General features: G+C 33.9%; 1 protein-coding gene across 1 annotated transcript in view; it reads left to right on the forward strand.

Moving 5' to 3' along the window:
* The window catches only part of LOC117115322 (collagen alpha-1(X) chain-like), an 8,647-nt gene extending 397 nt beyond the window's left edge, over positions 1 to 8,250 (forward strand). The window contains exons 2-6 of the mRNA XM_033259062.1: positions 826 to 923; positions 2,692 to 3,189; positions 4,522 to 4,557; positions 4,937 to 4,972; positions 5,531 to 8,250. Coding sequence (XP_033114953.1) covers positions 826 to 923; positions 2,692 to 3,189; positions 4,522 to 4,557; positions 4,937 to 4,972; positions 5,531 to 5,731 — 869 coding nt within the window. The 3' untranslated portion in view covers positions 5,732 to 8,250. The remainder of the gene's footprint in view (positions 1 to 825; positions 924 to 2,691; positions 3,190 to 4,521; positions 4,558 to 4,936; positions 4,973 to 5,530) is intronic.
* The last annotated feature ends 989 nt before the right edge of the window (positions 8,251 to 9,239 follow it).

The raw sequence follows: 9,239 nt of genomic DNA on the forward strand, positions 1-9,239 counted from the left end.
AGGCAATCCCCTACTCTTTATCGAAGAATGTACTGTGTTATTTAACGTGCACATGGGCCATTCTGCACACGGGACCAACGGCTTAAACGCGCTTATGAAACTTGCATTTCAGCCCTCCAACTAAAACACACGGAGAACAGCGATGAGAATTGAATTGGGGACCTAAAGATCACCACGGTTCAGCGCACACACAGTGGCTACCATCAGTTTAGCCAACTGAGCTAATATTATAATGTTCTGTTTGGTCAGCTGTCAACTTAGTTTGATATGCACCCGGAAAGGTATATTATGCGCACGGGAATTCAGTTAGAAGATAGTAGTTGATATTATTATATTATATATAACTTTATTGAAAAACGGAAATGACTCTCAATTTCTGATAACTACTTAAAAGTGAGTCGTGAAAGCGGTGACAACAGAGGGTGCCCAAACTAAAGATTGTGTTTTCGCAATTACAGTAGAACCCCTGTTAAGGAGACAACCCTATTAAGGGGACACTTTTGGCCACGAAACTAGAGAAAGCATATCTTTTAACACTACGATAAACCCCTATTCAGGGGACACCCCTATTCAGGGGATACTTTTTTAGGTCCCTGTGGTGTCCCCTTAATAGGGGTTCTATTGTATAATGATGAAATGAATATAACATCACCACCTATATATCACAAGTGTTGACAAAAATTACATGGATTTAAAAGACACATAACAGCACAATCAACTTACACTACATATTATTATAATAGTGTTGAATAATAAGGAGCAAATGTGTTATAATAATATTATAATGCCCGTTTAACTAAACTTTTTTTCGTGTATAATTTTCAGCGATTGTAAAAAGTACGGAGCTAGAGGAAGAGGTTTGTCATGCAAGTTGTCGCAATTTTACATTTCTACAAACGGTAGTCCAAGACGTTGAGAAGAAGGTAGGATTGTGTACTTGCCATTTAAGGTCTATTATACTACAAGTAAAGATAATGCTCATCATCGAAAAGGATTTGGAATCGTTCTCTTAAACGAGGCTTTATAAGTTTAATTTCGTACACAATGTAATGAGTTTAAACTAGTAATAATTACCGATTGTATACATATATATGTTTTTTGGTTTTTTTTTTAATTTTATTTCATCAGCGAAAATGCCAATAACAGGGAGCATATAGTAAATAAAATATCAAATTACAGCGAAAAGAATCGATAAAATCACAAAGTCACATTCAAAAATATTATAAGCAGTATAAAAATATGCAGATAAAATAATTTACAATATAGTTACAATTATATACAAGAAACATTATAAGAAAGTTCAATAAAATTCAATTACAGAGCAGGTGAATGATCAAATGGCAAGTTTAACTTTGGCTAAAAATAAATGAAGAAGTTGGTGAAAAATATCAATTAATGGCTCATTGTTTGTAACAGAATTATAGAAAGAGGAAAATCTACTGATAAAACCATTTTTAGTTGCGTTAACTCTACATTTTGGAACAAAAAAAAAGTTCTTGCCTACGCATATTGGGACGGGGAACTTTCAAAAGAAAAATATGGAAACATATTACACGAGAATGAGGAATTAACACAGAGAAAAACAAGATCAAAATATCTGCCTACGCTTTTTTAATGAATCAAGATTGCACACATTTTTATTACCAATACATCTCAGAAACTTAGTTTGAACTCGTTCGATTCGCTGCTCATGGGAAACACAAACTGAATTGTAAATAACTGAAGAAAACTCTAAACCAGATCTAACTACGGAACAATAAAGAATAACTTTGGTATTATAAACAAGATTGCGACAATTACACCACAACATTCCAAGTAAACGATTGGCCTTAGCAACGATGAAGTCAACATGATTACTAAAGTTAGCTTTGAATCAACAAATATTCCCAGATCCTTTTGTACAGAAACTCGTTCTATATTACAGAAATTTAAATTATAATCATACACAATTGGATATTTTTTTTAAGAAATTATAAAGCTTTTACATTTAGGAGGATTAAGCGGTATCCTCCATCTCGATGACCAGTATGCTACCGCATCCAGATCATTTTAAAGGAGAAGTGTGTCACAAACAGAGCGCACAGTACGAAACAACTATAAATCATCAGCAAATAATAAACTGTTAGAATTAAAATTAAACGAAATATCATTGATAAACATATTGAAAAATAAGGGACCCAGCACGGATCCCTGGGGGATACCGTTATAAAGAACTCTTTACTGTCTACCATGAAGATAATTACGTATCCATTTAAGTATGCTACCTGTGATGCCAAACTTACTGATCCTGTAAACCAGAAGATCATGACAGACCGTATCAAAAGCCTTTAAGAAGTGTAGATGACATCACACTGAAACTTCTCTTCAATCACTTGATAAACAACCGATAGCATTGTGGCAAGATTAGTCTGACATGATCTTCCGGGAACAAAACCATGTTGGGCATCACAGATAGCAGGTGATCAGATATGTTCTTGACAAGGTGTTCTGCGACAATCTTTTCACAATTTTATGTATATTAAAGCAAACTAAAATACGTACAAATACATGTTATGTATGTTAAAGCAAACTTAAGAGCTTTACTATTCTATGGTGTTAAATCGATCTATTGTACACCGTACTTATTCATGAACGAATTTCGAGTACAAGTTATAAACATCTAAGCTAATTAATGTTCATTTTTTGTTTCAGTTACTTATTTTTATACAAAAAGACAACACCAAAGAAATATCGTTTAAAGAAGATCTAAAGATAGAAAATGTTCCTACTCAATTCAAGGGTTTGCCAGGAACCCCTGGTGAGAGAGGGCCCCAGGGGGCGAAGGGTGAGACTGGTCCACGTGGCCTACCCGGACCAGCAGGTCCTGCTGGACCAAAAGGCATACCTGGTCATCGAGGGCTGCCGGGTCCTGTAGGATTGAGAGGCCAAAAGGGAACAATGGGGTTTCCGGGTATTGAGGGTAAAAGAGGTTACAGGGGTGATAGGGGTTATAAAGGACCCATAGGAGATCCTGGAGTTAAGGGTGAAATGGGTGAAAAGGGTTCAGATGGTGTTCCTGGTGAGAGGGGATTAAAGGGGCGTATTGGTCCGCCTGGCGTACCTGGTTTGCCCGGAATACCCGGAAGATCACCAACGTCGTCAATGACATCGAAGATTAAAGAAGGAAAGCGAGGAAAACGAGGATCACAGGTTAGTCACGTAACTAATATTTGACGTTGAAAGCACATAATATAATAGTTTAAGTTACTACCTAGTGGGAGACGATACCATTCGGTTTAACAGGTACCGTACCAAAATAGCTTTTCCATCAGCAATGGGTGCTAAACGCTCACATGTGAAGTGGCATGAGCAGGAAAAGTAATGTAAACTTTTAAATTATAAACAATAGTTTAGTGGAAGAAAAGTCACAAAAAAAAAACTGTAAAGCTTGTATAAAGTGGGATCCAAAATTCAATTATTAAAATAAAGATTCAGATTAATGTGCGGTAAGCAGTTAATTAAAAACAGGGTACCATATATACATATCTGTATATTATTTATTTAATTATTTCATTTCATATACATATATCATATATATATATATATATATATGTATATACACATCTTGGATAGGTCCATGGTTAGACAGTAGAACACAATATAATTTATTCAGGGAACGAATATTTTGTTTTGTCCTCAAGACTTCATCAGCGTAACTGATTACAAAAGTTGGCAAATAGTAGATTTAATATAATACAATAAACAGTCGGCAATAAATGAAGGAGGGTGATTAAATGAGATAAACAATAATGGGGACATAGGGATAACGATTATGATGGGAGCAAGATAATGAGTTAAAAGTGTGGAAACCAAAGTACTCTGATATCGAGTAGTGTAAGCGATAGCCTATGATACAAATAAATATAATGGCAATAAACATCATAAAATAATATACCGTATAAGACTAATGTACATACATATATATGTTTTTAATATAATATAATAATAATAATAAGCCAATAACAAAGTAAACAAAAACAAAGTATACTAGGTAAGCCTAGATACAAAAGTAATGCAGAATTCAAAATTAAATATAGCATTATACAAATAATATGGAATATAATATGGTGTACATAAAATAATGATGTACACCATGTTATATTCCATATTACTTGTATAATGCTATACAGTATGCCACAAAGTTCCTATGCAATGTAATTTTTACCTTGTATGATAATGAAGTATAATGAGTGTTCATCTGTTTTATGTATATGTGATTATATTTACTTGGCAGTTTAGCCTGCATAGTCAATGTTCTCTTCATTGACAATTCAGGCTAAACAACCAAATGTATTGTCAATGTTCTCTTTATACACATCGGAGAGCCACTCAATAATAATTTGGTTCACTTTTTGGTAAATATGTCTGGTATGGTTAGTTTTGTTCTTTTCTTTCCTGTCAAAATATTATTGTTTTTATTGTTCAGTAAACTTAATATATGGAATTATGTGGCTTATATTGAAATTACTATTTGACTTTCAGGGTCGGACTGGTCCACCAGGAAAGCCCGGCCAAAAGGTTTGTACCACATATTAATATTTTATCCATTTATGCCTGGATGGGCCTATTAATTTGAGAGGCCTGATTATATTTTGTCACTTTGGAATATAATAATATAATTATTTTGAACTTATATAGAGCATAAGGTAAAATACCTCTATGCACTTTACAGCAGGGAGTGGAATAAATTATCTAAAATGTTTCACCTAATAAAAAAAATTAATATCAACTATATAATTATTAACTTGATTTATGAATGGGTAGTGTAATAATATCTTGTCGTAACCCAGGTTTCTGGTGCATGATTACACGAGGAATTTAATTACACTACACATTCATTACTTCTCAACAAGACACGATTTACAGTTGAATAAAACAATTTAATTTGATGTTACAGGGTGAAACAGGCATTCCTGGTCCAAGAGGGCCCAAGGTAAGCTAATTTGAACATGGGTTTCAGGCCGGTATGCAGGGGTGTCCTAAGTGCATACGCACCCTCCTCCTCATTCCAAAAAGGTCCACATTTTAAGAGAATGTACTGAGATTTGTTATTCGGCCAATATTTGGGAATTAAAGTTGTCATAGTAATTGAAAATTGAAGCTGCGATTCAACCGGCCCTCCCCTGACTCCACTGCTTGGTCCATGCTTGCACACGTCCACACCCCAATGGCAATTCTGGATACGGCCCTGGTTTTTAGTGTCGTTCAGAGAAATTACAATACTGTAATAAAGTCAGAATGAATGAAAACGAACGGATACATGGAGAAAATAAAAATCTAAAAAAAATTTAAATTTAGAAATTTATATAGCGTTTTTTGTCAATGGAAAGAAAGCGCTTGGATGTGGACTTAGGAACTCGATCAATGACGGACGGACGAAAGGACGGACAGGCGGACAGACGGGCAAACGAATCGATGAATATATTTATTGTTTTAAACATCAAAATTCATTGCAGTACATTAAAACTGAATTGTTCATTGTTTAAATTAGGGTGAATCTGCTGTCGGTGAAGCCATTCTGAATATGATAGCGAACATGCGCCGTGACATCGTCGAATTACAACAGCATATTCTGGGCAAAACGCCCTCATTCAACACAATGATACCGGGAAACGACTTAGAAAACACACTATTGACAACAGACGATGAAGATCTTGCAGGATCAGGGAGAAAACCAGACAACCCGCCATAATGTTGAAGTCAGAATTATTTCGCTAAATACGGTCTGCAACAACGATGCAGGAACATCGGTGTAATGATAACTAGCACAAAATAATACGATCACCTTGAATATTAATGACGATACTGATGAAAGAAGTTGTGCTACATCACGTGACAATTAAGGATAAGATGGGCGCCGAAGTGTTAATTGACTTTAAAGAAAATGCTGCAAAGAATCCTAATCATTTAATCGAAAAATGTGATTGATTAAAATTTAAAAAAAAGCTAATCAGCAATCCCTTTCTTAAAATAGGCCTATATAAAAGAGAAGACGTAAGGGTTGTTTTTCAACCAACACGCGCGCGGTCTATGGCTTCGCTATTAATACCTCATTCGTATGTATCATGTTATAACTTTTTTATTGTTGTACATTTATGAATATTTTATATAAATATTAAAGACGACAATAACTTACATCTCTTAAGAAAGATATGAGGGCAGAATTTCGACAAATTGGTCGAGAGGCAATTTGCTACAACTTGGTTTAAACCTTACGTAGTATAGAGCGACTAAAACTATTATTATGAGCGTTAATGTATACATTACACTTAAAATTATTGTATTCTAATATTATATGATATAGGCCTAGTAGCCTATGTTAATATGTACACTTGGAACCATGTACCGTTGGGCTTCCTTTGCTGTGTCTTGTCGAGACATTGACCAAAGGCAGAGGTTATTGTTATGTGAAATACTAAGAGCTCTTGTTATTTATGTGTTATATAAGACCGATTTATTATTGTTACTATTATTATTATTATTATTAAAACATTCTTTTATATGGTGAGGTTACACAAGGCAGTAGACGCATTGGCCACCCCCTTTTACGTTTTATTAATTTATGCAAACAGGATTTAAAGTCTGTTGGATTTAATCTGCTCACTTGGGAGAATTTAGCCAGAAATAGAGCTTTATGGAAAAATGAAGTGAAAAGGAAACTCAATTTGTTTGAAGAAAACTAATGTAATTCAAGGAGAGAAAAACGTAAAGCACAGCTCAGAATATGTTCATACTTGCTCATACTGTCAGCGCAAATGCTCCTCAAGAATTGGATTGATTAGCCACCAACAAGCATGTGCACTGAAATTCAACTTGACAGATTAATGCTAGTGTTGCAGTTGATGTGAAATCCCAAATTCTTCACCATAGTCTTTGAGACTGACGGTGCCAATGATGATAATGATGATGATGATTATTATTATTATTATTATTATTATTATTATTATTATTATTATTATTATTATTATTATTATTATTATTAAAAGTAAAATAACACCAATATACAGAGTAGAATACAGGAATTCTCAGAAGTGAACAAAGTGTGTAACAGTACTTAAAATTCCATTCGTTTATAGGTAGGCCTATACATTTAATATCTTTCCAAAATATAAAATGACTTGCCTGGTGGATTTTAACATAGGCCTACCACTTCTGCAATAACTGTGTATTCTCTATGTAATTGATTGTGTGACGTTGTATCACTGTAATGCTCATAACTTATTTTAATCCTTATTGTCATTTGATTCTTATTGTCATTTATTTTAGAATTATAATAAAAATAATATTAATAGTGTAATATATTTTATATTTTTGGAAACCTGCTGCTGCATCAACCATTGACCTCCTCCCACAAGATGCAGCTCATAAGCTGTTAAAACGTTCGCATGTACGTCCGAATCGTCCGAATAGAATTACTGCGTCTTCACAGAGCGTCAGTTAAGACCCTGCCAAGTCTAGGTAAGGAAGGCGAAGTGGTTTTAATTCCAACTAGCTGGAATTGAACCCAGCATCCGGCAATGGGAGGGAAGTGAGTCCGCTCCATACTGGTCTTAAACGCGCATTGCTTCATAATTTTATTACTTCAGTCATCACTTCATATAATTGTTATTAGATTATCTTCATATTACAGTAGTTAAGTTTTAAAATTGAAAGCTAACTTCTGGAAAAGTTATAATGAGTAGAGGAAATCTGGTCTATTCCAAACGTTATTACTCTAAGTTAAACCGAGCCTCTTCCTCGCTATGATAGTATTTGAAATCTTCAAACCTTGATCATATCATACCAAGCCTTGTCATCTCTGTTTTATGTTGAAGGTTTCTAGACTAGAGATAATATAATACGGTAGAATATTACTATACAAAATCTTGATTTAACGTAAAATATTTCAGTAGTGGGTAGATTAATGTATAGCAATTGAACCCCATATTGGTAACAACATAAAAATGTAAGTGCAGGTAGGTGATGATACTCAGTTTATTTCATTATGTAATGTCATTTGTTTTTGATAGATGAAACCTTTATTAAACGACTAATGTATTTTATTCGTATTTCCTTCGTTATTTTCAAGTATCAATTTATAGGCTAATGTTGACATGTTCATTTTTGAATCCATGGCTACGTATAGTAAATACAGTCACTGATGTAAGCCATAAATTGCGACCATTTAACAATCATATAAAAGTAATATAAAAGTATGTCATTTGCATTATATAATCTTCCAATGTTAATCTAGTAATATAATATACTGTAGTCGTACGAGTCTGTAGAATAATAAAAGTTTATGACAACAGGCAGCATTGGAACAAATGATTAATTTCAATAATACTGTATAATTAAAAAAAATAGAAGCTTTTGTGCTCACTTCAGTACGTAAATTGGGCGCGCTGCAGCATTGAACATCCTTTTAAGGACAGAGAATGGTTCTAAAATTATATCGATGCGAAAAGCACCTGTGGGTAGGTAGCTCAAGCTAAGGCGAGACTTTTTAATAACTTGTTTACCGAACTTTTTTTTTTAATTGTCAAGAGGAAGGTGCAAAAAATTAAAATAAACAAATGTTTTCTTATTTAGCAAAATGATTATGCCGAAATCATCTAGGTAGAGGAGAAATACAAAGAAAAATGTTATGATGAACGAAAACAATGTAGTATTGAGATTGATAAATGCTTTAAATTTATATAATTTATGCATTTTTTTATATTTTAGGAGAGCAAAGGGCGTAATAAAGTATTTTTTTTATGACATTTCTATTTTTCGTGGCGGAGAGTGCACAACTGGCCAAAAATAAAATTTTATTTTTTGTCCGAAATTATTGTTGGCGGTCAGAGAGTTTTCTAAACAAGATAAATCTCAGTCGCTTCTATGAAGAGAACGCAACGCCACAATACGGACGTAACGGATTGCTTCAGACTACCACTGATCAAGGCCAATTCAACAAAAGAACGCACATCTCCGCTCGCGAACATAGCGCTTGCGTACAGTCCTTTGATCTTTACTGTGGAATCGACAATCCAATACTAGTTGCGAGTACAGCCGTCAATTATTAGTCTATGCGTGCCATACGTTTTATGGTATTAGTTACCATACTATTTTATTAAAGCCCCATTCCCGGCAAAATTTCACTAAAAATGACTTTTTTTAGAAAATATGCATTTGCATTACTCCAATTATTATAAATCATGGAAAAATATTGGCATTAA

The sequence above is a fragment of the Anneissia japonica genome, unplaced genomic scaffold, assembly GCF_011630105.1.
Source record: "Anneissia japonica isolate Jap-2015-1 unplaced genomic scaffold, ASM1163010v1 scaffold287800_len1627635_cov199, whole genome shotgun sequence".
In the NCBI taxonomy this organism is placed as follows: Eukaryota; Metazoa; Echinodermata; class Crinoidea; order Comatulida; family Comatulidae; genus Anneissia; species Anneissia japonica.